This window comes from Callithrix jacchus, chromosome 3 (genome assembly GCF_049354715.1).
Source record: "Callithrix jacchus isolate 240 chromosome 3, calJac240_pri, whole genome shotgun sequence".
Classification (NCBI taxonomy): Eukaryota; Metazoa; Chordata; class Mammalia; order Primates; family Cebidae; genus Callithrix; species Callithrix jacchus.
In genome coordinates this window covers 54,780,974-54,806,475 of record NC_133504.1, presented here as the reverse complement: position 1 = coordinate 54,806,475, position 25,502 = coordinate 54,780,974, and the positions used below count along the sequence as shown (strand labels likewise).

Sequence of the window (25,502 nt, the reverse complement as noted above, 5' to 3'; positions counted from 1 at the left end):
TACAGAGGAAAAAAAATGTGTGACCACATGGATGCACCTGGAAAATGTTAAGCTAAATGAAACAAAGCATTCAAAAAATATCACAAATTGTATAAATCTATTTATATAAAATGTCCAGAACAGGCAAACCTAGTGGTTCCCAAGGGCTGGGGGGAAGGCATTTGAGGAGACACTGGTAATGGAAACAAGGTTTCTTTTAGGAGTGCTGAGCAGGTACTAAAATTATTGTAGGGATAGATGGACAATTCTGTCAATACACTAAAAACTACTGCATTGTATCCTTTAATGAATACATTTACCAATTTATTATAAAGAGATTACAAATAATACAGATGAAGATATGTGTAGGGCAAGGTATGAGGGAAGGGATGAGGACCATCCATGTGCTCCCTGGGTGAACTGCCCTCCAGGAACTTCCATGTATTCAGCTATCTGGAAGCTTTGTGAACCTAATAATTCTCTTGGATTTTTATGGAAGCTTCATGATATTAGCATTCCTTTCTCCCAAGAGTGTACAGCATGACCCCTTCTCAGAAGGGTCTTATGATCCCAATCCACACTGTACACTTCAAATGGTGGGTAAATGTTACAGTCTGGTAAGTGTATGTGAATTGTACCTTAAAGAAGACGTTAAAAATGTAACAATATCCTTACACTAGACAAGTGTTTATCAAACTTAAATGCACCTCAGAATCACCCGGTGAGCTCATTAAAACACTGATTGCTAGGCTCCACTTATAGAGTTTCTGGTCCAGTAGTTCTGGGAAGGGCCTGAGAATGTGCATTTTTTTTTTTTTTTTTTTTGACGCAGTTTCGCTCCTGTCACCCAGGCTGGAGTGCAATGGCGTGATCTCGGCTCACCACAACCTCCGCCTCCTGAGTTCAGGCAATTCTCCTGCCTCAGCCTCCTGAGTAGCTGGGATTACAGGCACTCGCCACCATGCCCAGCTAATTTTTTGTATTTTTAGTAGAGACGGGGTTTCACCATGTTGACCAGGATGGTCTCGATCTCTTGACCTTGTGATCCACCCGCCTCAGCCTCCCAAAGTGCTGGGATTACAGGCGTGAGCCAACACGCCCGGCGAGAATGTGCATTTCTAACAAGTTCTTGGATGATGCGGATGTTGGAATTACTATTTGAAAACCAATGCAACAGATAATATGAATAACGGATATGACTTTTTTTTTTCACTTTCCTCAATATAGTTTGAGGACATCACAGCCATTCACAGTGTAGTAAAAGCGATGTGATGATAGGAAGCTGCTGTTGTTTTAGTAAAAACCACATGATAGGATAATGCTATTTGTAATAGCTCCTGCTGCCATTACAAATAAGCAATAACAGCAGCAATAACAGCAATCATCACCACACATCAGTAATAGCTATGGCAGCATTTAACATATACTGATCTTCACTGTGTAACAAGTACTATATTAAGAACATCAGTGAGCATTGTTTCTTTTAGCATTCAAGACAACCCTATTAGATGAGGATGCTGGTGAAATTATCACTCCAACAGTTTGACTTTACCAACTACCTACTATAAACCAAACCCAGTTACCGATTTCTTTATGTATGTCGTTTCATTTTACAGACAAAGAACTTAATGCCTCTTAGAATTTCATTCCCACTGCTAAGAAGTGGAGAAACCAGGCAGTCTAATTCCAAAGTCCTTCCTCTTAACCACTTTACGTGCCACAGTGGGGCAGCCCGCTCTCTGCTGAGCTTGCTTAATTGTTAGAGAGTATTCAGAACAGTGATTACTCCCCAAATAATGCTGTGATACTTGAGAGATATCACATGTGATTTGTTACTACTAATAAAATTTTTTCGAATGATAAGCTTTATAAATACAGTTTTGATCCCCATAATGATGTCATTCACACTCAGATGAGTTCTGATATGCTCACTGAATGGAAGAGAATGGGGAGAAATTATGCATAATGCAGTTTTGCTCCTAGGGCTTTAGGCCATTATCCTTTGGGCAGTAATATATTATGCCTAGCATCTGAACTTCTCTGTCATCCGTGGTCTTCTGATCAGGAGAAAAGCTTGCAACATTTTGGGTGCCTATTCATAAATACGGTTGCCACCCAGTCCAGTTTTCTTTAAAATTGGCCTGTGAAGCCATCCAATTTGTTCCCTTCAACTAGTGTCTAGAGCACTATAACCATTACTTAAGTTGGAAGGAATGAAACCATTCTATGACAGTGTTTACCAGAGTATAGCAGGTGTTCTGATGGAAGACAAGAATTTTCAGACAATATACTGATAATTCATTGAATTAATACTTTTGAATTTTGTTTTATGTGTGTGAGGACAAATATAATAGGCACATTGAGTATATGAATTCATGGATATCATTGCCTAGGACAAGGCAGTTGGTGTTTGTAGAAAAAAATCATTAGGTGGTGAAATGAAAATTACTTCATTGATTCTCTTGTCTCAACCTTCTGAGGCATAAACAGACTTTCTAGGTTTCGGCATAACTGTTCTCCATAGATCATTCAGGTTTGGGCTGCCTGCATCTCAGCCTTCTTTGATAAAAATGAGATCTTTCTTGGACTAGTTCTTGCTACATTTTATTTTCCAAGTGCAAAGGCATCAATCATCTCCCTAATCAACTATAGGGTTTTGTTTCTCAGCTGGAAGTTTCCTTCCCTTGTCTAAAGTGGAGACCTGCCCCGCTTCCTGCTAAAAAGCCTGACATTATGTCACAGGCTCCTGTCATAGCATGATGCAGTCTCTGTCCAAACCCAAGGGATGCTCTTGTATTATTCTATTGTTCTTTCATTTAAAAAATAAAAATAAAACATATTTTTTAGAAAACCATACCACTCCTGAAACACTGTTTTCTAAAATATACCTTATATATAATAGGCCAATGGTTTATAAATGCTGGAATCCTTTTCTAATTTGCAGTTATGTGCAAAACCCCATTATATAAAACACTGAAGATGAGATGAGTGAGAATCTGGATGGCTGATCAATGTTTAGACAGACATTTAATCTTATCTTATGTTACTGAGAAAATATGAATTAAACAAAAATAGCACTTTTCATCCATCAGATGATTAAAAACTCTTACAGTACAAGTATTGGGAAGTGTAGGGAAAGGGGAACACATATGCGTGGCTTGCGGCTTATAAATTAGTATAGCTATTTGGAAAAGCAATCTGGCAGTATCTAGCAAAATTAAAGATACAAATGCCTTACCACCCATTCTACCTATGGGTTTATATACATGAATATACATGTAAGAATATCTATTGCAGTATTGTTGGTAATGGCAAAACATCTGATGCTTTTTACCTAAAATTAGTGCATCTGATGTTTTGCCATTACCGAAAATTAGCTAGGGCAATAGATAAATTGCGGTCTATGATTACAAAGGAGTATTATACAAGTTTGAAAGGAGATAACCAGATGTAACACAAATAAGCACAGATCTCAAAAACTTAGCTGAAAAAGATAAGTGGTTCAATACGACACACGGTGTGATACCATTTATGTAAGCAAAACTACTTGACAAGTGTGATGAAGGAATAAGTATTACTTTTATCCACTTAAACAATTTTACTCTTATTCACTTAAATAATTCTAATATAGATTTTCCTAACTCCTGGCAACTTACCTAAATTGTATTCATCCTCAAGACACAGCTAAAATTCTACCTTCTCGGGGATACCTCCTAGGTACAGTGATTCTTTTTATCCTCTGAAGCACTTAATAGTGAACAATTCCTATGCTCCGGATTCATTTATCTGATTTGGTTCTTGTGGGAATTAAGTTTCCCCATATAGGATGCTTTTTGTTATTCTTAGTCCATAGTAAGTCCTCATTGACTATTAGCGGATTTCAAATGTATTTCTCCCTTTGTTTAGCATGGTACTCTGCCATAGTAGATATACAAAAGATGTTCACTTTCAACTATGAAAATGATGACCACATATTTCTATTCACGATCTATGTTCCCAAGTCACCTCCTGAGGTGGGGCTCCTGACACATTAATTACAGGATATCCTAACTTGTTAATAAAAGATGTGGGCATTCAGAAATTAGATAATCACTAGTCCACCAACTGAGTGCGGAGTGCTGCTCTCTGGGGCTGCACATGTGTCCTAACCCCAACGCTAAGCTTAGCTGCTCCTAGATTCCCTGATGCTATCACCAGGGCTCTAGCAAGATTTCCAAACCTTCTAGCCTTCTATCACCGAGAGACAGATTAAGCCTTTTAGAAACCAAATGTTAATCCTGAGACATGTTTCCTAAGACCACAAAGACCAGGAGAACTCCCCCATTTTAGCAATATTCAAGAAGGCACTTGTAAAGAAAAATGGGATAAGGAAGAACAAGCAGGGTAGACAGAGATGGGAAGAGTGTAGAGACCAAGGGTAACATTTCTCAGCAGAGCACTTCATGCCCACTGGGTACAGAGACTTTAAATAAGTGATCTCATTTATCACAACACTCACAAGAGAGCAATGGAGCATTATCTCACCCTTAAACATTAGGAAACTAAGGCATTGAGATTAATTAATGTGTCCACCACTGCACAGATATTTAGCGTTAGAATACGGAATAAACTCCAGGTCTTCCTGGATTTAAAAACCTGTGTTTGTGGAAGAAGTTAAATTTATCTGTTTCAATTAGATTCATTTATATTTCATTTGATTTTATTAAGTTAAAATATAAGTTTCACATCCTTCTATGTCTAGGCATGTAGTTAATAATTTTGGGAGCTGAAAATGGTTGACTTGAAAAGGTGTAAATAAAGCTGATGGCTGTTCTGGACTGTGGCTTTCACACTCATAGGGTCTCCAGTTGCAGGACTGGAAAAAAAACATTATCAACAAAAGAAATTAGGAGAAAGAAATAAACCTCAAACCCATCGTTTTTCTATTAACAGAATGCTATGACCATCTTGTCAAGCATGAATAGGAAGAAGATACCCTAAAATTAGCACATACATTTTGTTCAGGAAATTGAAAGTCCTTTGTAGACCATTCTTTAATTACCCCAGAAAGATCAGTTCTCTTTTGGGGTTCATAGTGAATGGCTTATTAAAAGATACTTGCTCTAACATGATTTCTAGGAACGTATATTCTTTTCAGTATCTTTCACCTCACCTTCAGCTAAAGTAAAAGCATCCCAGATAAGGTCAATTTTCATGTTTTTATTAATAACCCTGAGATGAAGGTGACTCTCTCAGCTTATTCCTGTTATTTGCTACAAAAACCGACTGAAGTAATATAGCGAATGCACCACTGAAACTCTAAAGGGAGGAGACAATACTTAGCAATCATGGAAAAACTGGTCCCAATTATGATGTTCTCTACAAACACATCCCTTCCAAGAAGTCAAAAAATAGCTGCAAACTTCAATTACCTATGTTTACAATGCTTATAATTGTCTTTAATATTTGAAATAGCACATAATATGAAATAATAGTGGCTCTTCTCCAATGTGTGCAATTAAAAACAAAGGAAAAGAAAAATAAGCTCAAGTGGAAATAAGACTAAAGAAAGAAAAAAGTTTTCTATTTCAACAATAATTGAACTACATTACTTAAAAGTGAATCTTACAAGGAAGTAAGTCATACAAATACATCTTTTACTGACATTAATTGGTTAAGAGTCATTTATTTATAAAGCAGAATACTTTATAAATTATGCTCCCCCAACAGAAAAATTACAGGTGCAACATGTTGAGACTATGACATTCAATAAGATGAAACTCAATAAGACCGATGGGCCTTTTAGCCTCTCTTATGAATTAAATATTTACTGAAATAGAACGACTAAAGCCCTGAATCACAAAGGTGATACAAAGGTATATGCTGAAACTTACCTTAGTCATCTTACTAATGAGCATATTAACTATCCTAGTTTTAGGGAGACATGACAGACTGAGAAAGCAGTGTAGTATAAAAAACAACTAAGAATGATGGAGTCACATTATTACTTTGTATGCCCATAATCCTAAAGTTCCTGTAAAGAAAAATAATAATACAATGGTATTTTTGTTTTAATTTACTTTATAGAGGCATTAAATTTCCCTATGCAATTATTTCTTTTTAATTTGACATTACAAAATCTAGTCAAATTTATTATTGTATTTTTTAAGGTCCATTCCTAGTAATCTATTAATCAAATATAAGTTTGATTAATAGGAAGTTTGAAAGTTCCTACTAAGAATATTTTCTGCAAATACATTGGGAGAAGACGTTTTATAGTCTTGTCATAAAATCATTAAAATCAATTACTGATTTAAATTATTATTGGTTTAAATAAAGTAGACTTTAGTCAAGTGGTTCTCAATCATGGTTCCATCCCAAAAACTAGTATGTGGTGTGTGGTGGGATGTGTGCCTTTTTTTTTTTTTTTTAAGTTTCCTAGATTTCTGATGGGCACTGAGAATCACTGTTTTAGCCAATATTCAACATTCTTAAAGAAAAGAATTTTCAACTCAGAATTGTATATCCAGGCAAACTAAGCTTCATAAGTGAAGGAGAAATAAAATCCTTGACAGACAAGCAAATACTGAGAGATTTTGTCACTATCAGGACTGCCTTACAAGAGCTCCTGAAGGAAGCACTAAACATGGAAAGGAACAACCAGTACCAGCCACTCCAAAAATGTACAAAATTCTAAGGACCATTGATGCTATGAAGAAACTAAATTAACTAACAGGCAAAAAGACCAGCTAGCCAACCCAAATGCCCATTGATGATAGACTGGACAGGGAAAATGTGGCACATATACACCATAGAATACTATGCAGCCATAAAAAACAATGAGTTCATGCCCTTTGTAGGGACATGGATGAACCTGGAAACCATCATTCTTAGCAAACTGACACAAGAACAGAACATCAAACCCTGCATGTTCTCACTCATAGGCGGGTGTTGAACAATGAGAACACATGGACACAGGGAGGGGAGTATCACACACTGGGGTCTGTAGGGGGGGATTAGGGGAGGGACAGCATGGGGTGGGGAGTTGGGGAGGGATAACATGGGGAGAAATGCCAGATATAGATGATGGGGAGGAAAGCAGCAATCCACATTGTCATGTATGTACCTATGCAACAATCTTACATGTTCTTTACATGTACCCCAAAACCTAAAACACAATATATATATATTTATATTTATATATTTACATATATATTATATATAAAACATATATAAATTAACCAGCTAGCATCATAATGACAGGATTAAATTTACACATAAAAATATTAACCTGCAATGTAAATGGACTTAATGACCCAGTCAAAAGACACAAGATGGCAAATTGAATAGAGTCAAGACCGATCTGGCTGCTGTATTCAGGAAACCCATCTTATGGGCAAAGTCACACATAGGCTCAAAATAAAGGGATGGAGGAATATTTACCAAGCAAATGGAAAACAAACAAACAAAAGAAAGCAGGGGTTGGAATTCTAGTCTCTGATCAAGCAGACTTTAAACCAGCAAAGATCAAAAGAGACAAGGAAGGGCATTTAATGATTAAAAAAATCAATGCAACAAGAAGAGCTAAATATCCTAAATATACAACACAGGAGCATCCAGATTCATAAAGCAAGTTCATAGAGACCTACAAAAAACTTAGACTCCCACACAATAATGGTGGAAGACTTTAACACCCCACTGTCAATATTAGACAGATCAACAACACAAAAAATTAACTAGGATATCTAGGACTTGAACTCAGCTCTGGACCAAGTGGACCAGACATCTACTAAGACATCTACAGAACTCTCCATCCAAAAATCAACAAAATATATGTTCTTCTCAACACCACATCTCACTCATTCTAAAATTGACCACAAAATTGGAAGTAAACACTCCTCAGCAAATGTAAAAGAACAGAAATAATAACAGTCTCTTAGACCACATTGTAAACAAGTTAGAACTCAAGATTCAGAACCTCATGCAAAACTGCACAAGTACATGTAAACTGAACAACCTGCTCCTGAATGACTACTGGGCAAAAACAAAATTAAGGCAGATGTAAAGAGGTGGTTTTTTTTTTTTTTTTTGAAATCAATGAGAACAAAGACACAACATACCAGAATTTCTGGGACACATTTAAAGCAGTGTGTGGAGGGAAACTTATAGCACTAGATGGCCACAAGAGAAAGAGGGAAGGATCTAAAATCAACACGCTAACATCACAATTAAAACTAGAGAAGCAAGACAAAACTAATTCAAAAGCTAGCAGAAGACAAGAAATAACTATGATCAGAGTAGAACTGGAGACAGACATGAAAAACTCTTCAAAAAAATTAATGAATTCAAGAGCTGGTTTTCTGAAAAGAGCAACAAAATAGATAGACTGCTAGCCAGACTAATAAAGGAGAAAAGAATCAAATAGATGCAATAAAAAATAATAAAGGGGATAACACCACAGATCCCACAGAAATATAAACTACCATCAGAGAATACTATAAACACCTATATGCACATAAACTAGAAAATCTTGAAGAAATGGGTAAATTCCTGGACACATACCCTCTCAAGACTGAACCAGGAAGAAGTCAAATCCCTGAATAGACCAATAACAAGTTCTGAAATTGAGGCAGCAATTAATAGCCTAGCAACCAGAAAAAGTTCAGGACCAGAAGAATTCACAGCAGAATTCTGTAAGAGGTACAAAGAGGAGCTGGTAACATTCCTTATGAAACTATTCTGAACAATTAAAAAAAAGAGGGAATCTTCCCTAACTCATTTTATGAGGCCAGCATCATCCTGATACCAAAATCTGGCAGAGACACAACAAAAAAAGAAAATTTTAGGCCAGTATCTCTGATGAACATCTATGTGAAAATCCTCAATAAAATACTGGCAAACCAAATCCAGCGGCACATCAAGAAACTTATCCACCATGGTCGAGTCAGCTTCATCCCTAGGTTGCAAAGCTGGTTCAACATATGCAAATCAGTAAACATAATCCATCATATAAAGAGAACCAATGACAAAAACAACATGATTATCTCAATAGATGCAAAAAAGTCCTTTGACTAAATTCAACAGCCCTTCATGCTAAAAAGTCTCAATAAACTAGGTATTGATGGAATGTATATCAAATTAATCAAAGCTATTTATGACAAACCCACAGCCAATATCCTGCTGAATAGACAAAAACTGGAAGCATTCCATTTGTAAACTGTCACAAGGATGACCTCTCTCACCAATCCTATTCAACATAGTATTGGAAGTTCTACCCAGGGCAATCAGTCAAGAAAAAAAAACAAAAGACATTCAGTTAGGAAGAAAGGAAGTCAAATTGTCTCCGTTTGCAGATGACATGATTGTGTATTCAGAAGAACCCATCATCTCAGCCCCAAATCTCTTTAAGCTGATAAGTAACTTCAGCAAAGTCACAGGATACAAAATCAATGTGCAAAAATCACAAGCATTCCTATACACCAATAACAGACAAACAGAGAGCCAAGTCATGTGTGAACTCCCATTCACAATTGCTACAAAGAATAAAATACCTAGGAATACAACTTACAAAGGATGTGAAGGACCTCTTCAAGGAAAACCACAAACTACTGCTCAAGGAAATAAGAGAGGACACAAACAAACGGAATAATATTTCATACTCGTGGATAGGAAGAATCAATATTGTGAAAATAGGCATAATACCAAAAGTAATGTAGAGATTCAATGCTATCTCCATCAAGCTACCATTGACTTTCTTCACAGAATTGGAAAAAACTACTTTAAATTTCATATGGAACAACAACAACAACAAAAAACCCACATAGCCAAGACAATCTTAAACAAAAAGAACATAAGCTGGAGGCATCATGCTACCTGACTTCAAACTATACTACAAGGCAATAGTAACAAAATCAGCATAGTACTGGTACCAAAACAGATATATAGACCAATAGAACAGAAGAGAGGACTCAGAAATAACACCACACATCTACAACTATCTGATCTTCTACAAACCTGACAAAATCAATGGGGAAAGGATTCCCTAGTTCATAAATGGTGTTGGGAAAACTAGCTAGCCACATGCAGAAAGCTGAAACTGGATCCCTTCCTCACACCTTATATAAAAATTAACTCAAGATGGATTAAAAACTTAAATGTAAGATCTAAAACCACAAAAACCCTAGAAGAAAACCTAGGCAATAGCATTTGGGACATAGGTATGGGCAAAGGCTTTATGACTAAAACACCAAAAACAATGACAACAAAAGCCAAAATAGACAAATGGAATCTAATTAAACATAAGAGCTCCTGAACAGCAAAAGAAACTATCATCAGGGTAAACAGGCAACCTACAAAATGGGAGAAAATTTTTGCAATCTATCCATCTGACAAATGACTAATATCCAGAATCTACAAGAAACTTAAACAAATTTACACACACACAAAAACACATCAAAAAATGGGCAGAGGATATGAACAGACACTTCTCAGAAGGAGATACTATTGCAGCCTACAAACATATGAAAAAAAGCTCATTATCACTAGTGATTAGAGAAATGCAAATCAAAACCACATTGAGATACCATCTCATACCAGTTAGAATGACAATCATTAAAAAGTCAGGAGACAACAGATGCTGGAGAGGATGCGGAAAAATAGGAATGCTTTTATACTGTTGACGAGAATATACATCAGTTCAACCATTGCAGAAGACAGTGTGGTGATTTCTCAAGAATCTAGAATTAGAAATTCCATTTAACCCAGCAATCGTGTTACTGGGGAATATACAAAGGATTACAAATCATTCTACTATAAAGACACATGCACATGTATGTTTACTGTGGCAGTGTTCACAATAACAAAGACTTGGAACCAACCCAAATGCCCATCAATGATATACTAGATAAAGAAAATGTGGCACATGTATACTGTGGAATACTATGCAGCCATAAAAAAGATGAGTTCATGTCCTTTGCAGGAACATGGATGAAGCTGGAAACCATCATTCTCAGCAAACTAACACAAGAACAGAAAAACAAACACTGCTATGTTCTCACTCATTAGTGGGAGTTGAACAATGAGAATACATGGACACAGGGAGGGAACATCACACATTGTGCTTGTCAGGGGGTTGGTAGCTAGGGAAGGGATTGCATTAGGGGAAAAAAACTAATGTAGATGACAGGTTGATAGGTGCAGCAAACCATCATGGCATGTCTATCTATGTAACCAACTTGCAGTTTCTGCATGTGAACCCCAGAACTTGAAGTATTAAAAAAAAAAAAGAATCATTATTTTGGTCTTAACAATATAGGCAACCACTAGGAGAGTCTTACAGAGTCAGATCACCCAGAAACCTTGTGTTAATTTTCTAATCTGAAGTGGTATTTAAGTCATTTTATCAAACAGATGGTACCTGAAGGCCCCGTCAGAAGCGAGCAGCTGAAAATAATACTGGATACGTAGAAAAAAGGAACTCTGAATTTTTTGACAGTTGTACAAAGGGTGAATTCAGGTGGTGAGCTGAAGTGGTTTATTGCCTGTTTGTTTTTGAATCAGGAAAACCTCTCCATGCTTTTGCTTTCATATTCTGCAACTTGTGCTATCAGTATGTCACAATCAAATGATAACTTCATATGCTTATTTTAAATGCCTATGTATACACAAAGCCACCAAGTACATAGGACCCAAAAGTTTTAACCCATGTCATTAAAGTATTCCTTTGTTGTAATATTTATTGGGGAAAAAATTATACTGTCATTGGGCACTGTTCTAGGTACTGGAAATATACTAGTGAACAAAGGAAAAGAAAAATCTCTACCTTCAGAGAGTTGTTTCTGGTGGGGAAATTCCTAAATAAGAGCCAAATGGAGCTTTATTTATTTACTTTCATTTATAAACCTTTGCTCATCATAAATAATTTGAAATTGCTACAGAAATAAGCACAATACAAAAAAATAGCATAGATAAGAAAAAATAAAACTAGATAAAGAGTATATGATAACCTTGTGGAACTTTATTTTTTCCTTGAATTTTTTTTTTTTTTTTTTTTGAGTTGGAATTTCACTCTTGTTACCCAGGCTGGAGTGCAATGGCACGATCTCGGCTCATTGCAACCTCCGCCTCCTGGGTTCAGGCAATTCTCTCGCCTCAGCCTCCTGAGTAGCTGGGATTACAGGCATGCGCCACCACGCCCAGCTAATTTTTGGTATTTTTAGTAGAGACGGGGTTTCACTATGTTGACCAGGATGGTTTTGATCTCTTGACCTCGTGATCCATCCACCTTGGCCTCCCAAAGTGCTGGGATTACAGGTGTGAGCCACTGTGCCCAGCCGCTGAATTTTTATAATAAAGAAACCTTGGTGAATGTTTAAGAAATCCAGAGAAAATAGCCTGGAAGCTGATTAGAATAATTCAAAGGACAAATAAACTACAACTGATATTAAATAAAATTAAAATTTGCAATAAGTTCAAAACCATACAAATCACATTCCTTTAAAACACTGATTTTTTAAAATCCAGGGTTCTTTCCAGAATACGTGTAAAGGTCTTAAAATCCTGGACCCACCTCAGATTTTCTCAATTATAATTTACGTGGGATCCAAACATATGTATTTTGTTTTAATATAGGACATGTTGTTTTTAATTATTAAATTGAACCCCTGAGGATGATAACTTAAACTACATCTTGATATACATTTTAAGATAGATTTATGGGACAGGTGCATCTTTGTTACACGGTCGTAGTGTAGAGTGCTGAAGTCTGGGCTTTCGGTGCAAACATCACCTGAATAGTGTACATTGCACCCACTCCCTTCCCATCCTTCCACCTTTTAACACACCAATTCAATGTAAGCATTTTTTAAAAGTTCCAGAGGTGGCTCTGATGTTCATTTAAAAACCACTGTTAGAAGGCTGGGACTTGCTAGATGGCAGAGCAAGGACCAAGACAAATCTGCTTCCTCTCAAGAAACTAAAACTGCAAAATACTGTCACAACCCAGCATTTTGGGACCCCAATAACTTGAGCAGTAATCAATATGGGACCCCTGGTAGCAAGCAGTAACTTGAGAAATATTTATTCATGAACCACTGTTGCACATGGGGCAATAAATTTATAAGATTTATACGTATACAATGTTTATAAGGAATCTCTAAGGTGACTTCTTTATCTTAAATACTATGATTATTTCTAGCTACAGAATATACATTAGCATCAAAAATGTTTATTAAAAAACCTATTCAGGAAATGTAATGCTTCCATAATTAACACAGCATTTGCAAACACTTGCATATTTTTAAAGTGCTATTTAAAGACCTGGTTTTCTTAAATAGTGAAGATACTGCCTTTGAAACTTTATTAACAAGGGTTCCCAGGACACTTTAATATATGCTGCTGTAGTCCAACCTTCTGTCATAAAATATTCACAAACATAAAACTACAAGGATCATAATTAGCTAGATTATTCTGCACATGAAAAATCAGAGTATTAATATCACAGCCCGTGATATTTATTTTTTCAACAAACATTATTGATTACCATGTGCCAAACATTGTCCTAATTCCTTTACATGTATCAATTCATTTAATCCTCAAAACACTACTAAAATGGATCTGCTATTATCATGCCTGTTTTATAAGATGAGGAAACTGAGAGTTAGTAAGAGGTTGACTAACTTGCCCTAAGGCACCAAGAGGCAGTGAGAGACTAACTTGCCTAAGGGCAGCGTATGGTTTATACTCTGGATTGAAATTGGCTGACTCCCAAGCTGCATGCTCTTATCTACTCTGCTATGTGGCCAGAGCTTGTAAACCTATGCCTATGCTGTAAGGCAAAATACCCAGAGGGAAATGAAGGCAGTTATTAAAGAAAACAACATATCTTATTTTCCTTAAATACGGGCATACGTATATGCAAATACAGACCAACCCTCACACTCTGGCACAGTCCTCATTTACACACAAAACCAAAAGAAGAAGAATATCACCAGAATAGTAGGGATTTGAAGTTAAAAGCCTTTAGGGTTTTTAGATAAAATTTCTAGTGTGTTACCTTAAAAACACAAAAATGAATCATCATGAATGCTATGTAATGAGCAAATATATTATATATATAATATCAATCATAGGCAATACTAAAATATGTTGTTCTATAGTATAATATGTGTAGTATAGATACAGCCTTTATTTACCTGCTTGAATTATTTTCTTTCTAATTTAAGGGGCCTCTCTTTTATCTTAAACAAACAGGCACCAATTTCATTTTCCAGAAAGTTTTTTAGCTAAATCAGCTTAGTCCCATGGTGTTCCTGGTCTATAATATCACACATTCTTGCGCTCCTCATCAAGCATCCTTGTTCCTTCTACAGTGACATTTTTGTTCTTTTTCTGTACATTTGAAGATTTCATACTTGGATTCTGTAGTTTGCCTGTTAGTGCTGAGATATTGTCTTTGAAAGAAGTTTTTTATATCAACTAAACATGTTTTATATGGCTGAGATGTTCATGTCAGGCCTCTAAGACATCCTTATACATTTATCAAAAAATTATGATAGAGCTCCACTGAACAATGAAAATGCCAAGAGAGATGAAATGGGATAAAATAAAGGACTTCAGAAACCCCTCGTTAGTGAGAAAACATACAGGCATAGAACAAGCACAAGCAAACATCAATGTCTCCAATGAAAGACTGCAGCAGTTAAAAGAAAACTGGAAGCTAATGGCAGGCTAGATAAGAAGCAGCTCTCTCCAGTGAATCACATGACATTCCTTTCTGGGAACCCAGAGCCTGTCCCATGCTTCCTAGTTGCTCCTGAGCTGGGCTTTACAATTTCACTTAACTTTTTAATTAACGTGTGTCCTTGCTGATAGACATTGTGAATGAAGCACTTTTTCCTTTCCATTATGGCTTGGAGTTTAGATTTAATTACTGTGGAAATGAATTAAGAAACATGACTTCGGGCACAGCATTTTAAATGTCGGCAGAGAACTAACCATGTTAGTTCTCTATTTTAAAGTATCAGTATCATCCCATCTTTATGATGAGTGATTTGAAAATAATTTTAGAAAAGAGGTTACTGACCCAGAGACTCTGTGGGCCATGGAAATATCACCTATTAGTTGTAATTTGGAAAGCGTTTGTTTAGATAATGAGTTTGTTTTGTTTTGCAAGTACTCATAAATATTTATGTGTCATGAACATCTGCTCTTATAGTGTTACATGTGAAATTTTGGGGGCCCTTTAATTTGAGCCAATGAACTAATGAAATATATAATATACATACAAACATGCATTTTATCAAATGTGTTCACAGCCACATTTTCTAAAATGAAAAGTTTAGAAAAGTAGCCTAATATGCGTAGGGGGAATATGGATAGAGAAAAAATTATTATACAGGTAGAGAAAACTATCTGTCTCTCATGTCATAAGCTATAAGCCATGAAAATACAGTGAGGTTCTGAAATATTTAGTCCTCCGGTAAAATATGTATTTTGAAAAATAAAAATAAAAACAATGCAAAATGACCTTAAAAGAAAAAAACTTGAAAAAAATCATGTGAGATACCTTCTCATGCAATCCAGTGCTCGGATGAAGAAGTCCTTGTGCAGCTGGTGCTCATCTCTCAAGATGGAGCACTGTTCAAGTGTCACTGACATCGATGTCCTGTCTTTGGCACTTTTACAACAGGTGAAACGAATACCATTTAGTTTGCGGCAAATCTGTAACACACATGTAAAAACAAACTTTTATTGTTCATTTGTAATACTGTAAAGCGTTGGCTTCCCCCAAACACTTTACTCTAAACACATCAAATATAAACCTGAGTTTGTTTTCATATATGATAGTCAGTTGGTTCAATCAGTCTCATTGAATGCAAAAGCATTACCTTTTCATTTCAAAAGCCAACACAATGGACCTAAATTATTTAGCTCTTTGTACATGAAGTGTGGGACTGTTGAAGCCATATAAGATGTGAAATATCCAGCAAAGGACACAGTGCACTATTCAAGGAGGTACTTGGTCTGCAGTGGATGACAATGCTAAACTAATCCCAGCTCAGACACAATGCCTTCATTGTAAAGAGGAAAAACAAAACAAATCTCTATTCCCTGGATCAAACAGTTGATTCAAATCTTACATAGCTAATACTCTCTTATTTTACACTTAAGAAATATTTGCTAGTCTTGGTTTTATGTTCTGAGATATCAAACATCTGCATGGTCCCTCACAGCAGACAACGGAACTACTCATCCATTTATTTATTGCACATAGACTGTGCACTAGGGTACAACACTAAGAAATTTCATATACATTTGCTCTTTTTAATAATCTTCACAGGGGCTGGGTGCAGTGGCTCATGGCCGTAATCCTAACACTCTGGGAGACCAAGGCAGGAGGATCTTTTGAGTTCAGGAGTTTGAGACCAGCCGGGGCAACATAATGAAAGCTCCTCTCTATTAAAAATAATAATTAAAAAAATTAGCTGGACAAGGTGATGCATGCCTGTAGTCCCAGCTACTTGGGAGTCTGAGGTGGGAGGATGACTTGAGCCTGTGATCATGCCACTGTACTGCAGCCTGGGCAATAGAGTGAGACCCTATCTCAAAACAAAAACAAAAACAAAAACAAAACAAAACAAAACCTACCAAATTAAAAATAAACTTCACAGGAATTCTAGAGGAAGATATAATTATTTTCATTTTACAGATGAGGAAACAGAGGTTTAGGTAGGTTAAGTAACTTGTATATAACAGAGCAGAACCAGGATGCAAACAGAGCTCTATTTAAGTTCAAGGATCAAGTCTTTTAACATCTGTTATGTTCTGTTTTCTTCTATGGTTCTTTCTTTCTGTTACTCTGACTTAAATCAGAGAAAGATCACTGAGCAGCAATGCTCTCTTGTCTCACTGCCTTATGGCTAATAGGGAAATCATTTCATTCCTTTCTCTTCTATCCCATTGTAGGGTTCTAATATGAGATACCAATAATCAACAGGCATTATAATGCTAATCAGTGTGCATTTAAAATAGATCTAATGTGATATAAGAAAGGTCTTCTTTATTTTCTGTCACCAAGGAATCTTTAAAAGTTGTCTGCTTTTAATACAGCTAATCTAGAATTTATTACCATGTTTTAATTGTGATTCTGATACTTAAACTTGAATTTATACATCCCTATTAGTTAAAAACTTTGGTATTTCTATTTCCAATAGAAGTGACTAGAAAAACGTGAGAGCATGATTTCACCATCTAATCTCTTTACATCTAAAAAATTCTAATGTTTTCAAATAAACAGTATTTCATTTTAAAAATTCCTGACTATATTCATAATAATAAAATAGACCATAGTGGCTATTTACAAGATATGATTTTTAAATTGAATTAATATTCTTTAAAATTTATTGTTACTATTATATAAACTTGTCCTACTTAGAATATTTAATGTTCTAAATTTAAAGTTGAGTGGAGGTCAGGGGAGTTCCATCAAAGTATACAGAGTAGGCCTTGATTTCTGTATTTCTACAGTACCTGAACTATTAATTTAACACATTTGACTGTCATTTGTCCTCTTTAAATCCTCACTTTTACTATTTAAAGAAGATAAAATAACTTTATATTTTTTAATTAGAATGTAAAATATTAACTAAAGCAGTATTTCATTACATAGACTTTTTAAAAAAAGAGGAAAATAACAAATATTAACACAATACTTTTGGAAAATATCAAAAGTAATGTATTTATTTTTTATTTTAAAAGTATCATTAAAGTTCATGATTTACAAATAGAATACTGAAACGGAGGCATTACACAACAGAAATGCTACTCATCATTCATTCAGTGGTAAATTGTGAGAAAATCATATTTGTTCAGTATACACATTTCAAAAAACTATTTTAGAAATGTGTGGAATTTATAGAAAAACTTTTTCATACATTAAAATGGGAAATTGCATGTACTAAGAGAAAATATACATTCGTGTTTACATGTGCATATCCTTAATTTATCTATTACATAACATCACAATTTATACATAATGACACATTTATAAGTTTGTAAATCATCAGATGGCATTAATATCAAATTATCTTCATGCTATCATTTTCAGTAAAATAGAAAACACAATTTATGACCTACCATTGTGAAAATTTATTTAGAATAATAACCATAATGGTCTTTGAAGATACAAAGAGCAGCCACACTATTAAAAACAGCCTTCATGTAGCATGGTATGGTGCTAAATGGGACTAGTATAAATGAGCTGCCTGAAAGCAACATTTCATATTGTTACCTTTGATGTTTTTCCCTGGAGCTCCAAGAAGGCATGAAGGGAAACTACAGAAGCTTTACTCTGCCTTGCTTTTGGTTAATTATTTCATATGGGCTCATGGTAAATCATCCACTCCTTTTTCCCAGAAGAAAGTAATACTGAATTATAATTGAAGCACTGGCAGTAGGGAAAACTTTCTGTTTTAAAGGCTATGGATGGAGAATAAATAGAGTATGCTAGAAGCATGGTCAACCTGAGCTCCAAAGTATCAGAGTAACACTGCAGAAACTGCAAAGGTGACATTTATCATTAAGATTTTTAACATGTACCTTTCCTGATGGAAGGGTGCATTCCTAATGAAAGGATGTTTGGGTCTGATTGTTTAACAGTCATAAATTTCATGTTAGCTATGACTCTATGGTTACCAGATAAGATCTTTAAAAATACAGGCATTTCTCTCTCTCTCTAATTCTTATAGAAACCTGGGGTGGGAACACAGGCAGATCTTTTACCCTAAGGACACCATTAAATAAGAAAGAGTAATTCAAAATATAGTTCATTACCCTAAGAGCAATCCATCAGTAATGAATTCTATGCCAATATCAAATTAACAAACACATTTATAAGCTCATTAACTGAAAAATACATCCAGGAGCCTTATTAAAGCTGTGAATCAGAGATCTGATAACCACATTCTGTTGAAACCATATGTCTCTAAAGCAGCAGTTCAAAATCCTAGGTGATACGGGCAATCGACACTGAGACATGCAGTATCAAGAAACTCACAGATACTTCCTCAGAGTGGCGAACACATCCAGGGTTGGCAAGAATAGCAAAGGAACAAGATTCTTTCTTGAGTGCATCTCCTACCATCTTATGTTCTAGTCTATGGATACAACTATCAACAAGAGTAAAAATGCCTAATCCACAGAATAACAGAAGATGACACCTGGTAACCAAAAGTCCAGAGGTTGGACCCTGCACAACAGAAAACTGATGATATTTGCTGGTTAACATGTGGCAGGAAATCAGATTTGACATGGAATACTTACCGTTGCAGCCAGCCACATAATTTCTACATTCTTTCTTTTTTTGGATTGAATATTTTGATGGAGATTTTCTAGTAATCCTTTTAAATCATTTTGTTCCTGAAAATGCGAAATGTCTGAAGGGGAAAAAAAACAAAGGAGAAAAATAAAATGAAACAGTGTTCACATTAAGCTGCTCATGGAGTTTTTTAAAATACATTTATTTGCAAATACAACCTTCTTTTTTAGACAGAGTCTTGTCTGCCACCCACGCTAGAGTGCCAGTGGGGCCCGATCTTGGCTGACTGCGCCCAGCTCAATCTCTCAGGCTCAAGTGATCCTCCCACCTCAGCGCCCAAAGTAGCTGGGATTACAGGAGCACATCACCATGCCCAGCTACTTTTTGTTATGTTTTGTAGAGACAATGTTTGGCCATGTCACCCATGTTCTGGTCTCAAATTCCTAGCTCAAAGAACCTACCTGTCTTGGCCTCCTGAAGTGCTGGAATTACAGGTGGAAGCCACTGCACCCAGCCTCAGACACAATTTTTATAACAACACATATCATTTGAAGCAGAGTATCTGAGGATAACCATACTCTGTAATTTCTCTGATTTTATGCTTTACTTACAAATATGCTTAGGCCTCTAATTCTCTATTCTGTATAACTATGGTAATATTAAGTGGTCCTATAGTACTATTTTACCAGCATTTTGGACAAAGGTGACGGCTTCTGTCTCACTTTAACAAAAGCTCAAGACACAGAGGTCATGAGACATAACTTTCCTTTTTCTGCCATTGAGTAGCTATTCTGAATCAAGAGATTATATTAAATTGAACATCTCAGGGGTGGGAGAAATCTGAAAGTTCAAATAAAGTACATGAAGTCAGTTGCTACACAGTAAGTTTCCTTGAACTCAGCACTATTAACTTCTTGAATCAGGTAGTATTTTGCTGGAAGGAACACCATACTGTGCATTAAAGGATGTTTCATAGCATCCTTGTCCTCCACCATTCACATGCCAGTAGTAGCTTTCCCAAGGTAACAGTATAAACCGCCTTCAGACATTGCCAATGTCTCCTGACAGAAAAATATATCCTGCTTGAGAATGAATGCTATAAAGCAGCACAGATATGACATGGAAAGAAGAAAAACATGAGACTATAGTTTACAGTATGAGATAATAAGCAGGAAATGACACTGCTTTTTCGGATTTCTACATACTAATAACTAAAGCATAGGTAATAAATGGCATACACTTTATATGAAAACCGGACACAATGCACATTATGACACAAATGTTCCCGAGATTTGGTGAGATGGGATCCAAGATTACAGTGACAGAAACAAAAGAATTTTCTAAGTGAATGGTTGGGTTAGTACTGTATAGTATGAAAATACACTCTACTGTTGAATCCATAAATTGAGAGAGAAATTTCTGAGAGCTTTAACTGACGCTGAAAACCGAAGAAAATACGATGGACTAACCTACATTACTAAGTTTCATTGAAGAAACAGATGACCTATTCCTTAAAGTTCACAAAAACTGACATAATTGAATTTTTGTAGTAATGAGGCTTTGTACTTGTTCAAATTTGTACACAATGTTGCAGTTTAGAAAAACAATGTATCTGAATAGTTTTAGTTTGTGACTTTAGCTCCAGAGAATAGAGGAAGTATCCCAATGAACTATACTAACAATCTATATCTAAGAGCAGAAGTGCTTGGTAAAGTGGGGATTTCCATTGAAAATAATCATATCTCATCTTGGATTTTATGAACACAAAATAGAGAAAGATTGGGTATAATTCAGATATATCCTCTGGTTTAGGAAAGTGAGATTCAAAATACTCATATAAAATATATGCATGATTCCACTGAATTTGTTTCTAAAAGGGAAAGTTGTCAAAAGTCAAATCTACTATTTAAGTACAGATGATTCACGTTCTAAAGAGAAAGTTTGAGTGATGACATCACATTGCAAGGTAGAAGGTTCTCTGATATACAGGAATTTTAACAGGACACAGCCCAAAATAGCCTCAAGATAAAGGGAAGGAGGCCAAATACGGAATGCCTTGAAGGGAGTTATAAAATCAGCCCAGGACTGGTGGCTGATCAAAGAAGGTAAGGACAATAATGCTGCTTTTTAATTTATAGTCATGGTATGCAAGAAATAAGAAGTCAAGTGCACCATCACTGCTTTTAATGTTGATAAATGGCAACCAAAACAAACCCAGGAGAAGCCATAAATTAGAATTATAAGCAGCCATTAAAAATTATGTGAAGGTGTATCAGTGACATAGAAAGTGTCCTTGACATTGCCAAAAAGAAAAAGTGGTCAGATTCATGAATGAATTTATTTGTGTAACGTGTATACGTGTGTGCACATGCATGCCTGTATATATGTTGGCTTCTCTTGGCATATGTATATAGGCAAGTGAAACATTAAAAACTAGTGAAAACATTAGTTTAGATATGAACAGTGCCATCTTTAGGCTGCACAGCTTAGTGTAATATTTCAACTGCCTTTTCATATCATTTTAAATGAACACATATTGTTTTTAAATAATACAGTGATTTTAAGAGGTATGAGGAACAAATAATATGCATGAGAAAATAGAAGAACTTAAATTCTTTTTTTTTTTTTTTTTTTTTTGGCATCACGGTAAAGCAGTTCATTACATTCTGAAGAACCTAAATTCTTATGATATAAAGACCTGACTTCAAAATTTCCATAGTCTAGTAGGGTAGGATGGATATTTAAACTATTATTAAGTGCAGGAAAGTATACTGCAGGCTATGACATAACTCAGTAAAGATTTGTGAAGCAAGGGAAGCATTGGACAATTCTACGAGAATAGGTGGGGCTGGGAGAGCATCTAGCAAAGATAATGCTTCATGTCTACCAAGAGCATTTGAGGCTGAGGGGAAAATAGCAAAGGCATAAGGCATGAGCCAGTACTGTTAGAAACAGGGAGTATGTAGTTCAGAACGTCCTTGGAGTGTACAGTCCTGAGGCAATATTTATGAAGGATAATCTTGTTCTGCTATGCTGGGGAATCAGGGCTTCATCCTAGAAAATGCAGGCAACTGGTGTTTTAAACAGGGGCTTAACCCCTCTGGAAAGCCCCTGAGCTTCTTTCTGAAGTCAGGCTTCTACAAATGACTTTCAAACCTTTTTGAAAGCAATACAGAATAGGAAGTTTTCTTTAATACAAGATGAAGACATCACATGTGTTCTGGAGAGCTGATGCATAACAATGCAACTACAATTAATACTTTGTTATGTATTCGAAATTTGCTAACAGTGTAGATTGTAAATGTTCTCACCACACACACAAACATACACAAAGAAAGTGAAAACTATCGGAGGTGATGGTGTAGTAATTAGTTTGACTATGGTAATTATTTAACAATGTATATGTAATTTACATCATCAAATTGTGTATCCTAGGTATACATAATTCTTAATTATCAAAAATACCTCAATATACAAAAAAAGAAAAATATGCTTCACATAATATCTCACAGCAGTCATATACACACACCCATCTGTAACAAAAATATTATAATATTTACTCTTAGTGTACACATTGCACCAAAAATATATTTTTATTTTCCCTAATTTTTGAAAAATTTTATTTTCAACACACCAAATTTATTTACCATTTCATAGGATCAACATAAAAAAATTGCAAAGCACTGACTTAGGGCAGCTCCATGTCAAAGTGTCTGGGGGCTGAAGTGACTTTTTTAGTTCATAGTCAGAGGAGGAATCAAGGCTAAAACTTTGTCTCTTAACTAGTGTACCAGGAATTTCTCCCAAATCTCTGCTGATGTTTTTACCATTGGTAGTACTAAAACCAGCACTAATATCAATACAATAGACCAAATTCTTCAGAATGCTAGGACTCCAGAACAGAGCATGATTTATCAAAATAATCTCATTTCATTGTAGACATGGAAAGGTTTTAATAAGCCACTTTAAACAGACTATAAAGATTTTAAATGTAAATCAAGCACCTGGCCATCGTTTGCCCATTCCCACCACATAAAGAGAGTGCTTTAGAATAGACAGGCATGAAGTCAACGGAAATTTCACTCCCTCTCCCAGGGTGTGCTTCTTACAAGAGAAGTCATTTTGATGTATATTTTTTATATTTTTAGGGCACTATTTCTATGTCTATAGTGACAAAACTTGCTGTATTCAGAGCACATCTCTGTCAACCCAATACATTGGTTGCTGCCAGTTTGCTGTTTTTTTGTTTGTTTTTTAACCCAATAAAAATTCTGCAGACCTCAGAAATTCAGGTCTGGTTCAGAAAAGCAGTATCATTAGTAATAGCCAGTTTGTTAATAGGTGAGATTTCAAGATGTGATGATAGATCCTGATGTATCAACTGAAAATTGTGAGGTACACAGAATGTGAGTTGGTTTTAGGCTTAGACTGTGTCTCCTCAATTGTAACTATAGCCAACCAGTCTTACTTTTGCTACTCACTCCTGCATTATTCTAAAACAAAATTTAGACGGGCAATTAAGTCTCTATGCATATCTCCATGACAGTATTTTTTTTTCAAATAGAGTTTAAGAAATTAGAGGTAAAAGTTACAGAAATGTTTATTGAATTATTGCTCATAATTTTAAATAGCAAAAAAGTATTAAAATGTTCCTATACACATAATCCTCATGCAAAGTAATACTAAATAAGTAAAAATACAAAAATGCCACATGTGTCAACATCGATATATCACAAAAATGATGTTGAGCAAAAAAGCACAAATTATAGGAAGATTCCTACAAGATAACAGCAATAATACAGTTAAATGTACAAAACTGTGCCATATTTTTATGGATACATAAAGATAGAGTAAAACGTGTATAAGGGTGTAAACCATCAAATTCAGGGTACTCATGTTCTCAGAAGAGGGGATGGTTAAGGGTGGTAACCTGGAGAGATACCAAGGGAGCTGTCTCTCTATCTGTAAATACTTATTTCTCACAAAATTCCAAAGCTGAGTAATGGGTTCCCGAATCTGTGCTACTTATGATTTATTCTTTTTGTTTGTTTGAAACTTTTATAATTGCTTTTTAAAAACAGCACTGAGCCCAGATTCCAGGAAAATGATTTCTAATGCCAACTCTACCACCGCTCTGATGTGTAGTCTTGGGCAAGTTGCTTAACCTTCTGTCTCTATTCCCTCAACGGCAAAATGAGGACAATAGTCCTGTCATGCGTCATTGACTAGTAGTGGAAAACAATTAATAAGAGCCTTGGCAGAAGAGGCTACATTATTAAATTCTGTGTCACCTCTGAAAAACAGAAGATACTAGCAGCACTTGAAAAAGAGTTCATAGCCTCAGATGGGAAGCCTACTTTTTCAGGAAACAGTCAGAATGTATCCAAAGTAAGAAAGAGTTTCCTCACACACATGCAGGCACATACCTCAGTTACGAACATTCACAAAGCCAGTGAGTGTTCTCCCATCTCCCCAATGGAACAGAATAATCAAGTTGAGAGTCAAGCTTTAGGATCTATTTTCTCCTTGTTAGGTCAAATAGGTTTCTTTAATAAGAAGAGCTCTGAATACGACATTGACCTGAATCACAGGCAGAGAATTAATAAGTAAACAGGAATGGGACCATGGCCTTTTTGCTCACTGCACTGTGATGCTAATGATGTCAAATAGCTTCATTTTCTTATGGCCAAATAACTATGTTGCCAGAAACTGTTCCAGGATGAATCGGAAATTATGGCTGCCTCTCCAGCCCCTAATCTACTCATTTCCCACTAAGTGGCAGATACAAAATTTACGTGGAATGCACTACACTCCCACTCTGAGGTCCACTGGTGTGATCCATACCCCTTGAAATCAAGTCTAGTTCAGGAATGGACATGATCTAAACCAGTTGGCACTAAACTCTCATCTCAGCAACTGTTTTAAGGATATGCAGGTGGTCTGTGCTGTTCCAGTTGAGCAAAGCTCCTGAAGAGGGAAGGAACCTCTCCTTAGCGCTTTGGTTAAGCATAGGGTTAGCTGGTACAGCCATCTTTTAGCCATGAGGGGACCAGATGTAGCATAAAGTTAACATGATAAGATAGAAGAGAAGCCTAATGATAAAATACAAAAGATACATTTTTGTTTGTTTGTTTTGTTTTTGAGATACAGTCTCTATCTCCCAGGCGGAGTGCTGTGGCCTGATCTTGGCTTACTGCAACCTCTGCTTCCCAAGTTAAAGCGATTCTCC

The 25,502-nt window shown here is 35.8% G+C and overlaps 1 protein-coding gene across 23 annotated transcripts in view; it reads right to left on the bottom strand.

Moving 5' to 3' along the window:
- Nucleotides 1-25,502, bottom strand: part of INPP4B (inositol polyphosphate-4-phosphatase type II B) — a 988,233-nt gene that overhangs the window by 46,885 nt on the left and 915,846 nt on the right. For 22 of the 23 annotated variants that reach the window (XM_054252895.2, XM_054252897.2, XM_054252896.2 and 19 more), the window contains 2 exons: nucleotides 19,279-19,391; nucleotides 15,524-15,678 (listed from right to left, as the gene is read on the bottom strand). In XM_054252895.2, the coding sequence (XP_054108870.2) occupies nucleotides 15,524-15,678; nucleotides 19,279-19,391 (268 nt within the window). Of the gene's footprint in view, nucleotides 1-2,989; nucleotides 4,835-15,523; nucleotides 15,679-19,278; nucleotides 19,392-25,502 lie in introns of those variants that run through there. The other variant, XM_008992665.5, reaches the window with a different exon arrangement.